We start from the raw sequence: 18,825 nt of genomic DNA on the forward strand, positions 1-18,825 counted from the left end.
TTTCAGATTCTACACTACAACTAATCTCCAGGAAACCATCATAGTTTTAGGACTGGTATCAAAGAAGAATATTCACAATTATCAAAAGGGCTATTAAAATATTCTAAATGTTAAGATGATATTTTTTCTTAGACTTCCTCAAAAATAATGTATTGCAACAGACTAAATATAAAAGCAGACATATCTTCTATTAAGCCAGACTTCAAAGGTATTTGTAAAAATCTAAAGTAACACCATTCCTCTCAGTTGTTTTCTTTCAGAAAAGTTATTTTTTATAAAATTAAGTTAAACTGTAATAGCACAATCCTTCTGTATAATAACTTAAAATTTTCAACAAATTGTTAACTAATATGGTCAATTTCCATTGTCACTATAAAATTATGTGGGTATTCTACATATAACATATATCTATCTGTCCATATATAGCCAGTTAGTTGGAAGCATGGTTCCATCCAAGACCAATATTAATGGCCAACAATCTAGCCACTCATTAAACCAAAACCAAAAGTTACCTCAAGATATTTGTAAACACCTCCTGAAAGACCTTTGTTTTGGCAAATCTGGAAGCTATGTACTAAAGCCAAACCAGTGATTAAGCAAGAATACATCAAAATATATTCAGCAAGTCTGTAGTGATCAAGTCACTTCAACATCAGAATGAGTGATTCAGTCAAGCATCAGAATAGGGACCCAAATAATTCACAAACAGAAAGTGCCAGTGCTGCTATATGTATACGCAGGTAACACATGATGTAGACCTTTCCTAATGCATGTTTCACAATATGTTCCACCTTAACCACCAGACTATGTTGAATTAATGTGGGACTAGTAGCATTTGGACAATCCTGACATTACTTTCTTGTGAGAGTAACATTAATTTACATATCTGTAGTTACATTATCTTTTGCAAGCTGTTTGAAACCTTCACTTGAAAGGTTTGAAACTACTCCACTAAAATATTAGTCTTCTTTAGAGGGATTACTAACTAACGTTAAGTCTATCTTTTAGTCATCTTCTACTACTCTCATACGCATTCTCTCAAAATTGGTGTGTGAAAACAATGCTGCAACTTCTGCCCCTCCATTCAAGATGGACTCAACTTTCAAATAAGAGTATTCATAAAGCATAATACAGCACAGACGTGAATGTCTATACATAGAGTATATGGAAACAAGCATATGTGAGCGTGTTATATGAACATCTGTATAACAACATACTGATATAACTGGCAACAGCAAAATCTTTACAAATAAATAGATGACAATGACATCTAGGGGACTTTCTAGACAGCCTGACATTCGTAAATAGGCATAACAATTAGACAAGCACACACACACACACACAAAACTGAAAAGTGCTTAAAGAAAAATATTTGCTTACTAAAAAAAATCAGAATGCTAAAACTATCCAGAAAAACAAATGAAGTAAAATACAAGCATTCAAACATACATCTATACACATCCTGAATTCAGTGTTTAAATACCAATGACAGACATTCTGTCTACTGAATTTTTACTTTGACGAAGCAAAGCTAGCTGGACTAATCTCACTGAATTTCAACTGCCTAGCATATTGAAGATGCTCAATAAATTCTGGAGTGAAATTATAGGATTCAATATAGCCAACAGGTCTAATGTCTCCAAAACCTCTTAGCGAATGGAGAATGTTACATTTATTAATTCAAATAACTTACATATTTAGCTAAACTTTTCTGTCTCTAGGTCAAATTATATTTATGTCCCAAGAGTAACTCCCAGGGGCTTCCCAGGTGGCACAGTGGTAAAGAATCTGCCTGTCAATATCAATCATTTTATATCAATCATCCTGGCAAAGACTAGACAAAGAGACAAGTGGAATGCTTTCCTGTTTTGCCTGGGTCCGTTGGGGCACTGTTTCCTTGTATACAGCTGAGACTCTCTCTGGCTGTTTTTTGCTAATGATTAGAATACCAGGTGCCTCATGAAATGATGGAGAAGATGATGACAACCCACTCTAGTATTCTTGCCTAGAAAATCCCATGGACAGAGGAGCCTGGTAGGCTACAGTCCACAGGGTTGCAAAGAGTCGGACAAGACTGAGCGACTTCACTTTCTTTCTTTCAAGATACTGCAGGTTCTATTCCTGGGTAAGGGAGATTCCCCTGGAGTAGGAAATGAGCACCCACTCCAGTGTTCTTGCCTGGAAAATTCCATGAACAGAGAAACCTGACAGGCTACAGTCTATGGGGTCGAGAGTTGGACATGACTGAGGGGTGCGCATGCACACACACACACGCATATATGAGTAACTCCAAGTCTTCTTAGTGAAAAATGTCACCAGTATTATACTAACTATGTAGATATAGAATTTAGAAATTCATGGAAGACTTACTGATATAACATATGAAGGATATGTATTACATAAGCCAATATATTTCACAGAATAAAAAGAAATATAGCAGGACACTATCAAAAGAGTTTACTTTGCAGAGCTTTTATATCATTACTAAAAATAATTTTTAAATAAACAGCAAGTGGACTTCCCCTGTTTAGATGAAAATGTACCATTTACCACTAGCCCATAATGGTGACAAATCAAAAAGAAACAACAATGTCCCTGTGACTTTTTCAAGATTATTAAAACCCCTCCAATCTCAAGATAAATACAAATGCAAGAAATAGTTCCATAATAAACCTACTTAATATGTTTAATCAAATCCTTAATGTAGTTACACCCGAAAAAGTTCAGCGAAATCCTCAACCCCCTGAATATCTAAGCAACAACCACAGAGATGTAGGGCTTTTAGCTTACATATTACAACCTGTAAAATAAAAATGAAGCTAGACACTCTGGATCTAGCTGACACAGGAACAAGACTGAGCAAGTTACTATTCTTAAAAATGTAAATATTTTTATTTTCAAAACACTGGTACTTTTAAAGGCAAAAATGTATCAAATGCTATACCCTGAAGAAAGTATTTTGAACTTGATTAAAATCAAAAGAAATACTTATAAAATTTTTTCATTTCTAAAACAATTCTTAAAGAAAACTACTGAACATGGTTCAAAGAGAATAAAACCAGAATATATAGCAATTGAGTATCTGACCTCTCATATGTTTTGTTTTCGTATTTTAAAAGCTTATATAATATCTCAGGTTTATATGCATAGCACTTGGACACACAAACTTGGAAACACTCCCCCCTCCCCCCAAAAATAAAAGTCTGGAGAACTTTTTTTTCTTCTTGATCTTTCTAAGTACTAAGATCCATTATTACATACGACTCAGAGGAAGAACATCAAAGTTCTAAAATTATAATCATGTCTCAGCAAAAATAATATAAGCAAAAGAAAAAAAAGGTATTTATGTAGGCTGCCTATCACCTGTAGGTGGCCATTTTCCTGAATATTAGTTAAGGTGGGCAAAAAGAACAGAAACACTTTGACTACTTTGGTTTGGAGAAAAAAATCACTGACCAGATTATCTAGATAATTTAAATAACTACTCTATTAAACCCATTACTATAGAGAGCTGAGAAGCAATGATACAAGATGAAATCAATCTTTTTCTGTTGTACTATCAGTTTAAGAAACTTACAGTGCTCAAGACTGATGATCACTTAAAAATGTACATTAAATACATGTGGGTATATACAATAAACAATCACAGTTTAAAAGGTAAACCACAGCATTACAAGAATTATTCTGCACTAATTCACTAATGATGTTGATTTTAAGTTTTCTCTTTATTAAGACGTAAATAAAAGTACCTTGTAAAATGTATGATTCAAAAGACCAAGTTATATTCAAAGACAGAAAAAAAAAAAGGAATTCAGTGTTTAATGTAAATAACGAGAAATCTACATAAAATTCCAGATGCTCAATAAGTAAGTCATAATGATAAAAATTATGGAAAAAAATATGGTGATAAACTTCAAATGGCTTAGTATTAGATACAATAATAAAATTATCACTGTGGTATATAGATGAACTTCATTATCCATTATTAGACATTTACACAATGAGTTAACTCATTAAAATTTTCTAGGAAGCTCATTGTATAAAATATGCCATATGAGGTACTTTAGAAAATGGTACATTTAGCTTCAGAGTTAGGAAGTTTATTCTTTTTTAATCTTTTACTATTAGCATTAGGTCATCAAGAGTACTTTTTAAAAAAATACCTATTTGGCTGTGCCAGGTCTTAGCTGTAGCATGCAGGATCTTTAGCTATGGTACGCAAACTCTTAGTTGTGCCATGTGGGATCTAGTTCCCTGACCAGGTATCGAACCTGGGGCTCCCTGCATTAACAACAGTCTTAGCCACGGGACCATCAGGGACATCCCCATTATGAGTATTTTTAATATTTGAAAAGAAGAATATTTCATTACTAGTTGGAAATTTTTCACTTCTAGTCTGCCAATACTTGACAAATACTCATTTAAATAAAGTAACATGAAATAAAGACAAAATTACTCACTTAGTATGGTTTAATGTGACAGGTATATAGGAATCAAATTAACAGAGAGAAAATTAGGACAAACAGTTAAAATTACAGAGAGTAAATAACCTCTGCAACTAACTAGTAACTATGAACAAGTTAGGTAACGTAAAATTTTACCATGACATTAAACACTTTTAGTGCTTTAGTGGGAATAATGAAAAGTCAACTTTTAAGGTAGTATTAGAAAAATTTACACTTAAGGCACAAAACTATGCCCAAGTAGGTTTTTCCCAGAAAATAAACAGACTTCTAAAATCCATTATATGCTGAAATTTAAAATGACCAAAGAAAATGTCAGATGAATTTACTGAAATCTATAAGGTATACTTCTTTTAAAATTCAAAGCAAAAGTTTTAAAAAGCAAATAAAAATGTCCTCCTACAACTTTATAAATAGACTTGTTTAATCTGAACTACTAACAGTCATGTGACCACTGCTAATTACAGAAGTTCCTCAATAAAAATATATATCACTATTTCTAAGTGAATAATTTACCATACCATTTCTAAGGAAACTCACTAATAGTATCAAAATTTAAAAAAAGAAAAGAGGAAAAGAATGGAAATTAACCAGAGAATTCAACTCAGACAATAAACTCTAAGGAGAGGGGGAAAGAGTATGTTGGCAGGTGTCTGCCAAGGAGCCAGATAACACAATAGAATCAGTTTTCATTCTGCAGAACAACCATGAGACTTACTGCAATGTCAGCTCCAAGCACACACTGAGGGACTCCAGAAAATGCTCATTGATCATGCAGCACTTTATAATGCGCATAGGCTTTTTTCTCCTGTTAACCCCGCCTGGCTTCCCTTTGCAGTTTATTCTCCTAAGCCCTCTCCCCATAACAAATTCTTTTCCTGAGGACAGTAAAATATTTAATAAATTATCTTAACAGTCTAAGTATTAGGAATATCACTCATCATCATTAAATCATCATAAAAATTAGCCAGTTTTTTTTAATAAGGAGGGAAAAACCCTACAGACCCCAAAATAAGAAAATGAGTTAAATATTTATATCTATAAATAAAAATATTTTATGGTATACTATATCCAAGGCCAAAACCAATTATAGTTTCACTTTGACATGTATTTCCTTGCACTGATTTATACGCAAATAGGTTCTGTAACACTGACACAAGGAGGAAAAAAGAGAAAATACAATTCAAATTTTCATGACTCAAAATGCAGATTTTTGTGAGCTCTCAAGCACTGGTGCCTTAAATTTTACAGTCTTTTAATTTTTAATTAAATAATTTATTTTATAATAATCAAAGTAACATGAAAAACCTAGAACCAGAATGTACCAGCTAAATTAGGCAATTAGATTGATATATATGCTTAATTTTACCCTAGAAACTAAAATAAGCAGCTGTTTTTAATAGTTAACTACAAGCAAGAGTTGTGGGCTTAGATATGTAAATGAATTCTAAGACATATGATACTAAACCTACTCAAAGCTGCTTTGCAGACCCCACCTTCTAATGAGTTAATCTAAAGGTCACCACCAGCACAAGGCTTTTTATTAAGTCCAAAGCCCTTTCCTTCTTTCTTTTTTCCCCCTATCAAACATATATCTACAATTTACACAACATTAAGTTTAAACAAATTAATTCTAGACTTATTTAGTAATCGTGTGAACTAGATTGCCACATTCTCACACGGAATAAGGTCTGACCGTATCTTGCTTTTATGCTCTGCCTCTCTTTGCTCTCTCCTCTAATCTATTCATCTGTAAAATAATTCCGGCAGATAAGATTTCTTTGTTCAGATTTCAACTTTCATTTCATTTACAAACCTAGCCCTACCTCAAGAATGTCTTCTAGAACATATGCTTCCATTTCAGCCGCTGTCTCCACCATGTTTTATCAAACTGCCATGTTTCTTACTGCACTATGATTAGATCATTGCCAGCAGGAACACTCCTCTGTGTCAGCAAGGGAACAGGAAATGGAATGTTCTATTACATGCCTAAAGCAGCTTAGCTGTTCACTAGCCAGGCATCTACCAAAAGAGCAGGGGGTGACTCACTGTGTATTTTTTAAAGATACAGAAGCTCTATTCCAAAGCAAACTTCAGTCAAGTAATTTCCACAGACAAAATAGATACAGTCTCTTATGTTTTACCATTTCAAATTTTACAATTTCAAATTTTCAAAAAATAAATAATAATGTATTTTTTAAAAAGCTTAAACACGTCTGGCTTCCTGGTTGAACAAAAGAGGTTGAAGTGGGTTACGTAGCAATTTATCCTTAGTAAAGCCTTGTAGTGAGATTAATGGCTGTATTAAATACACAAAGAGGGAGGCAAGGTGATATCAAATTAAGAATTTGTTACATCAGGCATATGCATTATATAATACATATAGGAGTGGACTTGCAGGTGTTAAAATAATAATTTAATGTAGCTTTTTAATGCTAATCTGGTATTCTATAAACTAATTGCTTAGAAATATCAAAGAGAAGTGAGATTAATATTCTACAGATTCACAATCATTGAAGCAAGCCATAACACATCAAGATTATATGCTTCTTCTAGAAATGCCTTTAACTTTATTTACTAACCAAAGAAATGGCCTCTCCCTCCCTCGTAATAAATACTACAAAAGATTAAAATATTTCAGATGCATCAAATTTAGAAACACTGGTTCTGGATCATTAAATAGCAAATATGGGTGACTCATGGCAGAGCTAATTTTTTATTATATTTACCACTGTAATAGAGCCTCAGTTCAGTGAAACTATTGAGCTGACCAGAAAGTTTGCTTGGGGCTTTACCCACTATCTTACAGAAAAACTCAGAACTTTTTGGTCAACCCAATACTCTGTCAAATTTCTTCCTTATATAATCTAGAATATAGAAAACACAATGGGAAAGGGAAAATGTTTTATGCTCTGTTCTGTAGTATTAACAAAATAACCCTGCACTTTAAGAGTGCCATACAAACTGAACTTGAAGTAATCACTCAATTAGATTAACAACTTTAATTGTAACTCTAAGGTGAACAGTTCCTCTAGTCTAAATTTTTCTAACCTAACTAAAGAAAGTGAATCTTTTTAAAGAGAAGGAAAAAGGAAAAAATTAGAGGGAGTTATTATTAGCACATATGGTCAACTCTAAGAGATGATATGAATGGCCTTTCCAGTAATGTCTCCTCAAAGTGATGTTATTTTTTAGTATAAACACCTTGTAATTTTCTTGGGCCTTAGTTTATTTATTTGTAAAATGTGATAACATTAACTCAACAATGGATTGTTGGGCATCCCTGATGACTCAGTGGTAAAAAGTCCACCTGTCAAAGCAGGAGACATGCATTCGATCCCTGGTCCAGGAGGGTCCCACATGCCGCAGAGCAACTAAGCTTGTGTACCACAACTACTGAGCCTGTGCTCTTAGAGCCCAGGACCCAGAACTACTGAAGCCTATGCACCCCAGAGCCTGTACTCTGCAACAAGAGACACCAGTGGAACGAGAAATCTGTGCAAGCAACTAGAGAGCAGCCCCCACTGGCAGCAACTAAAGAAAAGCCCACACAGCCAAAAATAAATAAATCTTTAAAACAAACAAAAGTGTATTGTCTACTGTATATCAGAAACTATCCTAGGTACAATAAACAAGACAGATAAAATTTCTTCTAAACAGGTATATATGAAGATTCAATGAGATAAAGTATCTACTCCTCAGTTTCTGATTATTTAGAAGATATTTTTATTGTGTCAGGCAATATATAAATCACTATTTTTTTAAACAAACAAGTTATTTAACCTTCACAATACCCTGCTGCTGCTGCTAAGTTGCTTCAGTCGTGTCCGACTCTGTGCGACCCCATAGATGGCAGCCCACCAGGTTCCTCCGTCCCTGGGATTCTCCAGGCAAGAATACTGGAGCAGGTTGCCATTTCCTTCTCCAATGAAAGAAAGTGAAAAGCGAAAGTGAAGTCGCTCAGTCGTGCCCGACTCTCAGCGACCCCATGGACTGCAGCCTATCAGGCTCCTCTGTCCATGGGATTTTCCAGGCAAGAGTACTGGAGTGGGGTGCCATTGTCTTCTCCGCACAATACCCTAGGTGATAATAATTGAAACTAATAACATTAATAACTACCTTGTGCTTCCTAATGTGATAAACTATTTTAAGCATTTTGTATATATTAACTCATTAAATCTCAATAAAAGAAAGGCAGGAACTATTATTATCTCCATTCTGGAAACTGAGGTACAGAGAAGTTAAGCAACTTTCCCAACTTACTCTCAACTAAATTAACAAGCTAAGACTTCAACCCAGGTAATTGGCTCCAGAGTTTGTCCTCTGAACCATCTACTATACTTCCTCCAGATGATATGGTCCTCATTTTACAGACAAGAAAATCAAGTTGCACACAGTACACAGTTATAAAGCATAGGTGGAATTCAAACCCAGAACAGTCTGACTCCAAAGGATGTGTGAAATTAATGGAAAACAAATGATATTAAAAACATTATCCCAAGATCATATATAGTGCTTACATTTCTGTTTGGAAGCTTCTCAAACAAAATAATGTCCAGTGTAGAGACACAGCTTATGAAGAACTAGAAAACTGGCTCTCACTATTTCCCGACTTCCAGTTCAGTCTGTTCCTTACCTCAAATAAATGGCCTCATCCTTAGATTAAGGGAAGTCAACAACAAAGTTTCTTTCTCAAACCTTTTTCCAACAGAAGCAAGTAATGACAGATTTGAATTCAAGGAACTCAACGTTAAAAAAGTCTTATTTCCCATAAGATAAGAATAGGCTTTCTAACTTTGACAAATCATCAGGCCCCTAAGGTTCAAGTCAATCAAACCATTCACTGTCTCTTTCTCCTCTGCTCTAGGACAATACAGTGCTGCTCTTAAGCTTTTCTGACCTTTACTGTTAAGTTTTCGCTAATAAAGATGTCATTATACCTTTCTTACAGAATTATAGATATTTATATATCATGTATCATGTCTCTCCCTTACAGATCACAAGCTTGATGAAAGTAGGCAACACTTTGTTTGCCAATGTATACCCAGAGCCAGCAGTCTCTGGCAGAGAGCAAGGACTTAAGTATTTGTTGATTAAATTAACAAATGCATGAATAAAGGAATCATTTGATATCCAGTTATGCATCCTAATCCCTTTATCTTATTTATTTTTGGCTGTGGTAGGCTTTCTCTATAGTTGTAGTCAGCGAAGGCTACTCTGTTGCGGTGCACAGGCTTCTCTTGTTGCAGAGCGTGGCCTCTAGGGCAAGTGGGTTTAGTAGCTGTGGCATATCCGCGGCAGGTGGAATCGTCCAAGACTAGGGATTGAACTTGTGTCTTCTGCATTGGCAGGTGAATTCTTAACCACTGGACCACCAGGGAAGCTCTCCCAATCTCTTTTAAATTATTGCTACCATTAAGAATTACTTGTTCTGTGATTATTATCTTTAGGCCATTGAAATAAGATCTCAGAAATACTGAATTTAAACATAATCGACTTTTGAGACTTTCTGTAATTCTTTGTTATACAGCAAAGTAATAATTTCTTCTAAATTTTATTTTCTGGTTCTTTTGTTAATATGAGGACCTATGCCACAGCACAGGTTACTTTGGGAGAAAGGGTGTGTGAAAGGAGATTCATACACATCTGCTGTAAGATCCTACAACCTAATAGTAAGCTAACGTCCTTCTAGTTCAATCACAGCTTGAAGGCAAAAAAACCTGTTTCCCCATTTGCCTAAAATGGATTTTAAAATCTTTAATTTTCACCTAGGGCAAAAGCATTAAAGTATAATAATAGTTAACCTACTAGCAGTTATGCAAACAAACATAAACTAACAAATGCTACTTAAATCATAAAGGAGAATAATTAACACAATAAGCTCCAAATGTCCAAAGTGAAGAGAAAAGCTTCTCATAAAAAGTAGAGGAAAATGACAGAAGAGGCTCAATAAATAGCAAGACTAAATAAAGGAATCTTCTAAAATTTACAGTTTTATTTAGGCCCAGCACTTATTTCTTTGAACAAGGAAAAAGAAAACCACACACACACATACACACACACACAGAAATTTGTTAACAAGCAAGCAACCCTATTTTGTGTGGTTTTGTTCCTCCACATAAAACACTGTGGTTTTTTCCAATCAAATCTTCCTTGTAAAGTTCTGCTCCCATAAAAAAAATTTTTTTTTTCTATTTAGGAAATGGCAAGACTTTTTCAAAATCCACATTTTTAAACAAAACAAAGACACTTAATTGGCTGCAGCAGAAATATAATTATTTCACCCATCTACATAAAAACAAACTCCTAGAAAAAGAAAATCTGAACCAATCTCACCTCTTAAAATGTATGAAATGTAGTCATTATATCTCTATTTTTCTCTTTTCTACTCTATTTCAGCAGAAGTGTAAAATAGCCTGGACCAAGCATAACTGACATACATACATTAAAAAGTTAAACAGAATTTAAATTAAAAGGCTAACAAAATCTAGTCAAATTTCTGATAGTCTATATACATTACTAAAATAACTATATGTAACTATCTCTATAAATTTACCTTTTATTTCTCCTAAAACAATCATGCTACAATATGACTGGGGCTTTCTGATATATCTAATACACCACAGTAATCTTCTTTTCATTACCTTCATAGATTACTTTCTTTTTCTTTAAACTATGGTTTTTATCTACAAAGCAATGCACAAACATAGAAAACATTCCTGTATAAAAGACAATATAGGGAGAAATAAACCTATCTCTCACCAACCCTTAAAAGGCACAACTTGTGTATTCTTCCAGAAATAACCTATATATATGAAGCATATCTTCGTGCAAGAATTTTTTTTATAAAAACAGAAGGATATCGTACATACTTTGCTACATCTCCATCTTAAAATGTAATATTCCATAATTGTTTCAGATTAGTGTATGTATATCTCTCTCTGATTTTGATAGTTATTCAAATTTCACTAATAAAATCCTGTACTATAATCAGTTCCCCTTTGATGGGCATTTGTGGAAATGGCAACCCACTCCAGTATTCTTGCCTGGAGAATCCAATGGACAGAGGAGCTTGGTGGGCTACAGTCCATGGGTCGCAAAGAGTTAGACACAACTGAGCGACTTCACTTTCACTGTGTTGCTCCAACATTTTGTAATACTGCAATGAATATGCCCAACGAAAGGGCACACATCCTCTGCATATACTTGAATATAACTGTACAGTAAATTTCTTGATGGAGACATGGATTTAAAACTATGCCATTGCTGAACTCTCAAACTACTGGGGTGGTACATTCCTCTGTCAGTCAATCAGTCATGTCCGACTCTTTGCTACCCCATGGATTGCAGCCCACCAGGCTCCTCTGTCCACGGAATTCTCCATGCAAGATTACTGGAGTGGGTAGCCATTCCCTTCTCCAGGGGATCTTTCCGACTCACAGATCAAATTGGAATCTCCTGCATTGCTGGCAGATCCTTTACCATCTGAGCCACATTCCTTTAGGACCTATTAAAACATAACTTTGGGGTCAGTAGTATATTTGGCTGACTCTGGTTGAGTATTCTCTTAGTCATCATATTCTCTCATGTACAGTTAAGGGAAATTAAAATGTTAAAGTAACCTAAAATGAGTTCAGACTAGTAAAATCAAGGGAAACACAAGCTGAATTCCATTACTTCTGTAAGTTGCTTGGTATTAAAAGAGTAAATGGCGGGTTGCCCACTATTTTACGCACTGTTCTGACACTCTCCCCTGGAAGAAAACATGTACAAAGATTAAGACGGAGGCATGACTAAGAGGAAGTTGTTAAGGATGATATTCATGTGTCTCTGCTCTCTCTGCCCTATGCCTCAGTATGGTTTAAAAACTTTTGCACTAGCAAATGGTGGTATACAGTGTGGGATAGTGTCATAACCAACTTGACAATTTATTAATTACAAAATAACAATATATCTCTGGCTTAAAAAAAAAAAAAAACCTGATGTTTGACTCTTTGACATAAATCATAGCAAGATACTCAACCCACATCCCAGAGTAATGGAACTAAAAACAAAAATAAATAAATGGGATCTTATTAAACTTAAAAGCTTTTGTACAGCAAAGGAAACCATAAACAGGATGAAATGCAATCCTCAGAATGGGAGAAAATAATTGCAAATGAAGCAACTGACAAAAGATTAACCTATAAAATATACAAGCAGCTCATGCAGATGAACATCAGAAAAACAAACAACCCAATCAAAAAACAGGCAGAAGACCTAAACAGACATCACTCCAAAGAAGACATACAGATGGCTAATAAACACGTGAAAAGATGCCCAGCATCACTCATTATTAGAGAAATGCAAATCAAAACTGCAATGAGGTATCACCTCACAATGGTCAGAATGGCCATCATCAAAAAATCCACAAACAATAAATGCTGGAGAGGATGTAAAGAAAAGGGAACTCTCTGTACTGCTGGTGGGAATGTAAATTGATACAGCCACTATGGAGAACAGTACGGATATTTCTTAAAGAAAAAGAACTAAGAATAAAACTACCATATGACCCAGCAATCCCACTGTTTGGCAAATACCCTGAGAAAGCCACAACTGTAAAAGACACATGTACCCCAATGTTCAGTGCAGAACTATCTACAATACCCAGGACATGGAAGCAACCAAGATGTCCATTGACAGATGAATGGATAAGGAAGTTGTGGTGCATATGGACCATGGAATACTACTCAGCCATAAAAATGGACATATCTGAATCAGTTCTAGTGAGATGCATACACCTAGAGGCTGTTACACAGAGTGAAATCAGAAAAAGAAATATTGTACATTAATGGATATGTGTAATTTAGAAAAACGGTACTGATGAACCTATTTGTAGGGCAACAATAGAGTTGCAGACATAAAGGAGAGACTTTCAACACAGAGCAGGAAGGAGAGAGTGGGACAAATTCAAAGAGTAGCGTTGAAACATATACATTACCATGTGTAAAACAGACAGCTAGTGGGAATTGCTGTATGATGGAGGAAGCTCAATTTGCTGCTCTGTGACCACCTAGAGGGGTGGGATGGGGAGGGAGGTTCATGAAGGAGGGGATATATGTAAACCCATGGCTGATTCATGTTTATGTATGGCAAAAAACCAACACAACATTGTAAAGCAGTTATCCTTCAGTTTAAAAAAAAAAAAACAGCTTTATATTGGGACTTCCTTGGCACCCAGTGGTTAAGAATTCACCTGCCAATGCAGGGTACACAGGTTTGATCCATGGTCTGAGAACTATGATCCTACATAGAGCACAACTGAGCCTGTGCTCTAGAGCCCACGCTCTGCAACGAGAGAAGTCACCTCAATGAGAAGCCTGCACACTGCAGCTAGAGAGTAGGCGCGACTTGCCGCAACCAGAGAAAGCCCATGCACAGCAACCAAGAGCCTGGGCTCTGCAACAGACACAGTGCAACCAAAAAGAAAATAAATAAAATTATAAAAAAATAAAACTGACAAATTATCTCATTTTCTAAAAATTCTATTACTGTTAAATACAAATCTCATCTAGGTTTAATAGATTCTTTACCTTAGTAAGTTGTGAAGTTTCTGTCAGAATTTAGTATTATAAGGATTCTACATATAATAATTCTGTATAATTCTTTGGGTATGTTCTTACTAAACTAATAAAATAGTGTTAGTCTGCCTTCCACATTTAGTTCAAACTATTCCTTTTAAAAGCATAAAATTCTAAAGTAATCCTTCCATCATTATTGGGAAAAAAATTGAATGCAAACTAAGAAAAAGATGGCTTTTTATTAACACAAACAGCATTTAACAGCTTCTCTCACAGTCTCCTCACATATATCCCAGGTCTAATTTTGATGATAATATTTTAAAATAAGGGTGACTAAAACTTCACCAGAACCTCCAAAATAAATGTTAACAGTTGGGACAGGTTTTTAGATACGTGAGGAACAGCTAAAAGGCTTAGGTAACAAAGAATTAAGTAAGGATATATAAAATTATACTCTCATACATAAAATCATGCAAAGACCATGAAGTAGTATATTCTAAACATGACAAAGAGTATTTATTTCTTAAATAAAATTTTTCTCAAGTCTAACATGATAAAAAGGCTCCAGTAAACTTTTTTGGGAAGACCATTATAACTATCATTCATTTATACAAATATTTACTGAGTGTTTACTAGGTGACAGGCTTTATACTACACAGTGGATATAGAATGACAAAGTTACTGTACCTTCAACAGTCTATTATTTAGAAAAACTTGATCCTGATTCTTCATAAAGTTTAAAATCAAATCTTTAATGATTTTTTTCCATCTTCTCTGATAAATAGTTCCTTTCCATTTTCTTTAATAAATAAAACTCAAAACTCCACTCAGAACAGTACAAAAAGTATTATTATATTTAAACAAATATTTCATCCAGATGTAAATTCCATCCAGAACAGAACTGAATACAAGCACAATCTTGTCCAAATATAAGTAATACACTAAGCAAAGTAAAAACAAAGCAGCTTTCCCTCCTTTCACATCTGCAATTTACAGTTGTGCCTGCTGGACCACCTGCATTTCTTGTCTCCACCCACGATGGGTCACATCATGAATTCATTCTTTCCTAGTATTTCACAATAGGGTCTAGCGATTAACATTTTCACTTTCATATAAAATTGATATGATATTTATTGTTTTTAGAGAATGTTCACCTCCCAAATTTGTCTGTACAACATTTCAAAAAGAAAAAAACCAGCACATATATAATGGGAATAAGTTCTATGTTTTTGGGTTTTGTTTCAAATAGGCTAAATCTATTGACAGTAAAGCACTCTCAATTTGGTGAGCAATACATTAAATGTCCTATATTTAAAAGGAGTAAGTATCTACTTGCAAAATAAATACCGCCCCCCCCCGCTACCCTCCCCCCACACATACACAGGGCCTACCTCCCTACCACCACTCCACAGACACAGTGGTGGAGAGAGGAGAGGATGAGGACAAAACACAAATAACAACAAATGACAAGCCCAAACCCAATTTTCTGAGTCACCATATCTACTACCTTTCTAAAGGACAACTGTTCTACTCCAGGGGACATAACAAACAGTTTCAGGTCACTTACAATAGTATCAAAGGCATGGAAGATAATCAGGATGTAAAACCTATCCAGGCAACCTTGCAATCTCATCTCTCTCCCTGGTTGCTTGACGGTCTGGAGTTGCTGGCAACAAGCTCCCATCAGTCTGCTTTGTCATGATGCCTGTTACCGCTCTGCTGTTCCTGGCCTATCTATTCACAGCAAATCTCGAAAGGTCTGCCTGCACGCAACTGCTGCAAGTACTCTTTCACATTCATAATCCAACTCCCAAGAAACGTATTGCATTCAATTGTCTATGTTCTCAAAAAACTAGCCCAAAAATTGCAAAGCAAGGTCCCTTTTCCACTAACCTGATCCTGACTAGAGATAGAGAATCTTCAGGGGTCTTCACAAAAGGAAAATCTCAGAGCATAAATTGACATTCTAAAGTTTCCAAGGTGGATCTATAGACAGGATCCCAATACAAGCACCCTCATACATACACACATATATACTTTTATATATATATATATACACACATATATATAAGTATACACACATGTGTGTGTGTATATATACACACATATAAAAAAATACTGATTTCATTCACTGTAACTGTGACTCTTTGGTCATCAGGAGGATATCCCACAACAACATAGCTATGTTAGAAGTAATGTTACCATTACTTTCAACTTCTCTCACAAATTTCAAATATTTAGTTTTACTACCAAATCACCAAAAAACTAATACAATATAAGTAAATGGAAGTTAATATTTACAACTTTTATGTGTGTAACAGATAAACATTACCATATTTTATGAAATTACTACTAAGTTTTATGAAAGCAAACAACCCACATTCATAATATTCCCTCACCAATCGATAATTTTCATCCTCTTCAAGAACATATATCATAACATCTCTCTGTGAAAGTAATAGTTTAAATGGTAGCCACTGAAAAACTAATAGCTTACAAACTGTTTAAAAGTGTAACAGAACTGCCAAATATATTATGCTCAGGTAAACTACTCCCTGATTTCCAGTATAATGCTTCTTTTTAAAAGTACTTCTCATAAAATATTTTAAGAGTATATATTTGCATAACTTGATTTTTTTTTTTTTAGCACTTCAGCTTGCATAGAAAATTATGTATAATTTAAGTAGAATCATTATTATGTACATAGATCTTAGGGTCTTTTGTATTTTATACTTTCAATACTTAAAGACATACAATAGCATAAGATTTTATGATTTTTAAAATCAAATACAAAAAACATACAATTAGAAATACGCTTCCCAAAATATGTTTCTGATGCAACAACTCCTAAAATTAGGCTTTCAAAAACATTTTACCTATGTACAGGACAAACAGGATGCCAACCTATCTTTAAGTTCAAGTGGTTATCAAAATAAAATTAATTCCTTCACTCAATAAGCACTGTCCAGTCAGGGAAATAAGACCCATCTTTGGAAGGATAACAAAGGCCATTTCTATTCCCATCTTTCAACTCTTCCAGTTCTTCCAGAAGATAATCATGTCTCCAGTGGCTAACTCTCCCTGATCACATGACTTCCTTCTTATGGACAAACCATGCTTCTAATTCCAGTCTTCAGTATGTCAGAGAAAATGTCATTTTATTTAGGGTCATTGGTGGGAAGGACTCAAAATTTTCTAATACATCTAAATTTTTAACAAACTTTTTTTTAAAAAAAGAATCATGGAAATGAGTCCAGAATTGACATACAAAATCAAGAGGGAAAGTCAGTGAAGAAATACTTATGCATCTTACATAAAAATATTCATATATTCTACGCAACTTCCCAATTTCCTGGAATTAATTTCATGTGTCCAATATTTCTACCTCACATAGTTTCTAAAAACTATGTGGTCCTGTAATGTTACTTTATAAATAAAAGTATTATTATCTAACTAGGTAAATATAACACATCTGCAATGTTTTCAATATTATAAATATGATGCAGGAAAGTGGGATTTTTAAAAATTCAAAGGCTGCAAAGGCACAAGATGAACAGTTAAGTCTTTTTGTTACTTGCCTGCAATAAAATAGCAATACATTGTTACATTGTTAACTGATTTGTAGTGTGGTTACAAACTTAACTTTAACATCTGTTCAGTTTCTGTTACTTAACTTGTTTCTTGATTTATTAATTTTTATGTGTTATCTATTGACTGCCCACTGAAGAAATGAACACTGACTCTTCCTTTGTTGCCCTCTATCTCCCACTTTTAAGGGTTATAACATCTTTTTATTATGAAAGTTTATAACTATACTCCTTAACTATTTCACAACTATAATTAAGTCTATTTTATATATTTTCTAGGTTGATTCTAAAAACTAAAAGTTAACTGCATTTATAACATGACTAGGTAAATACTAATCCCTGAAGGAAATGCACTTTTATATTATTTAGACATTACTGGTTGAATGAGAAGTGTCCATGTAGTCTAAGAATTTTCTTCTAGTTCTCTTTAGTTCTTTTTGAAGGTCCATGATTGCCAATGTAGCTACCCTTTTCCTCCCTTGACACTTCCCTACCACCATATCATCTATCTTGGATTATATTTTCCATTGTATAATAATATCTCAAATATATTTATATAAGATACATCATTTTTTCCAAGGGTAAAAATTTACTTGTCTTCACATGATAAATAGTATAGTTAAGCATAAAAAATTTAGGTGCAAATCTATTTTTCCCTAAATGGTGAAAATACTGCTTGTCTTCAAGCATTCAGCATGGCTGCTAAGATTTCAGTTATTTGATTTTCCATTTTTCATTCCCGCTCTCTGGCAGTAACTGAGAATTTTCTTTTTATCCTTAGCATTCTGAAATTTTACCAGATGTGTCTAGATGTAGGTCTTTTTTCATTCATCCTGCGTGGTACTAGATGGGCTCCTTTAATCTGAAATTTGTTATCTTTCTTCGGCTCATGCAATTTCAATTATTTCTTTCAGTATTTTTCTCCTTCCTACTTCCTGTACTTTTTCTAGAACTAATGTTTACAGATGTGAAAACTTTGTGATATATTTTCCACACCTCTCCATTTTTCCAGATCTTTTTTCCTTTTGCTTCATATCTAGAGTTCTTCGTCTTTAGTGCAAAATCAATAACTCAGTCTTGATTAATGCTAAATTGTTATTTAACCCACTCATTAACATTTATCATTGTAATTTTCAAAATCTTTTCTGGTTCTCTGTCACTTTTTCAGTGAAACTCTGATTAATCATTGCAACATGTTCTTAAATCTTAGTAAAA

At 34.3% G+C, this 18,825-nt stretch overlaps 1 protein-coding gene across 9 annotated transcripts in view; it reads right to left on the minus strand.

Annotated features, from left to right (window-relative positions):
* Window positions 1–18,825, minus strand: part of ANKRD17 (ankyrin repeat domain 17) — a 169,294-nt gene that overhangs the window by 126,974 nt on the left and 23,495 nt on the right. For 4 of the 9 annotated variants that reach the window (XM_060417194.1, XM_060417193.1, XM_060417189.1 and 1 more), the window contains exon 1: window positions 6,290–6,378. The exons of the other annotated variants lie outside the window; for them this stretch is intronic. In XM_060417194.1, the coding sequence (XP_060273177.1) occupies window positions 6,290–6,343 (54 nt within the window). In that variant the 5' untranslated portion in view covers window positions 6,344–6,378. Of the gene's footprint in view, window positions 1–6,289; window positions 6,379–18,825 lie in introns of those variants that run through there. 9 annotated transcript variants of the gene reach the window in all.

This window comes from Ovis aries, chromosome 6 (genome assembly GCF_016772045.2).
Source record: "Ovis aries strain OAR_USU_Benz2616 breed Rambouillet chromosome 6, ARS-UI_Ramb_v3.0, whole genome shotgun sequence".
In the NCBI taxonomy this organism is placed as follows: domain Eukaryota; kingdom Metazoa; phylum Chordata; class Mammalia; order Artiodactyla; family Bovidae; genus Ovis; species Ovis aries.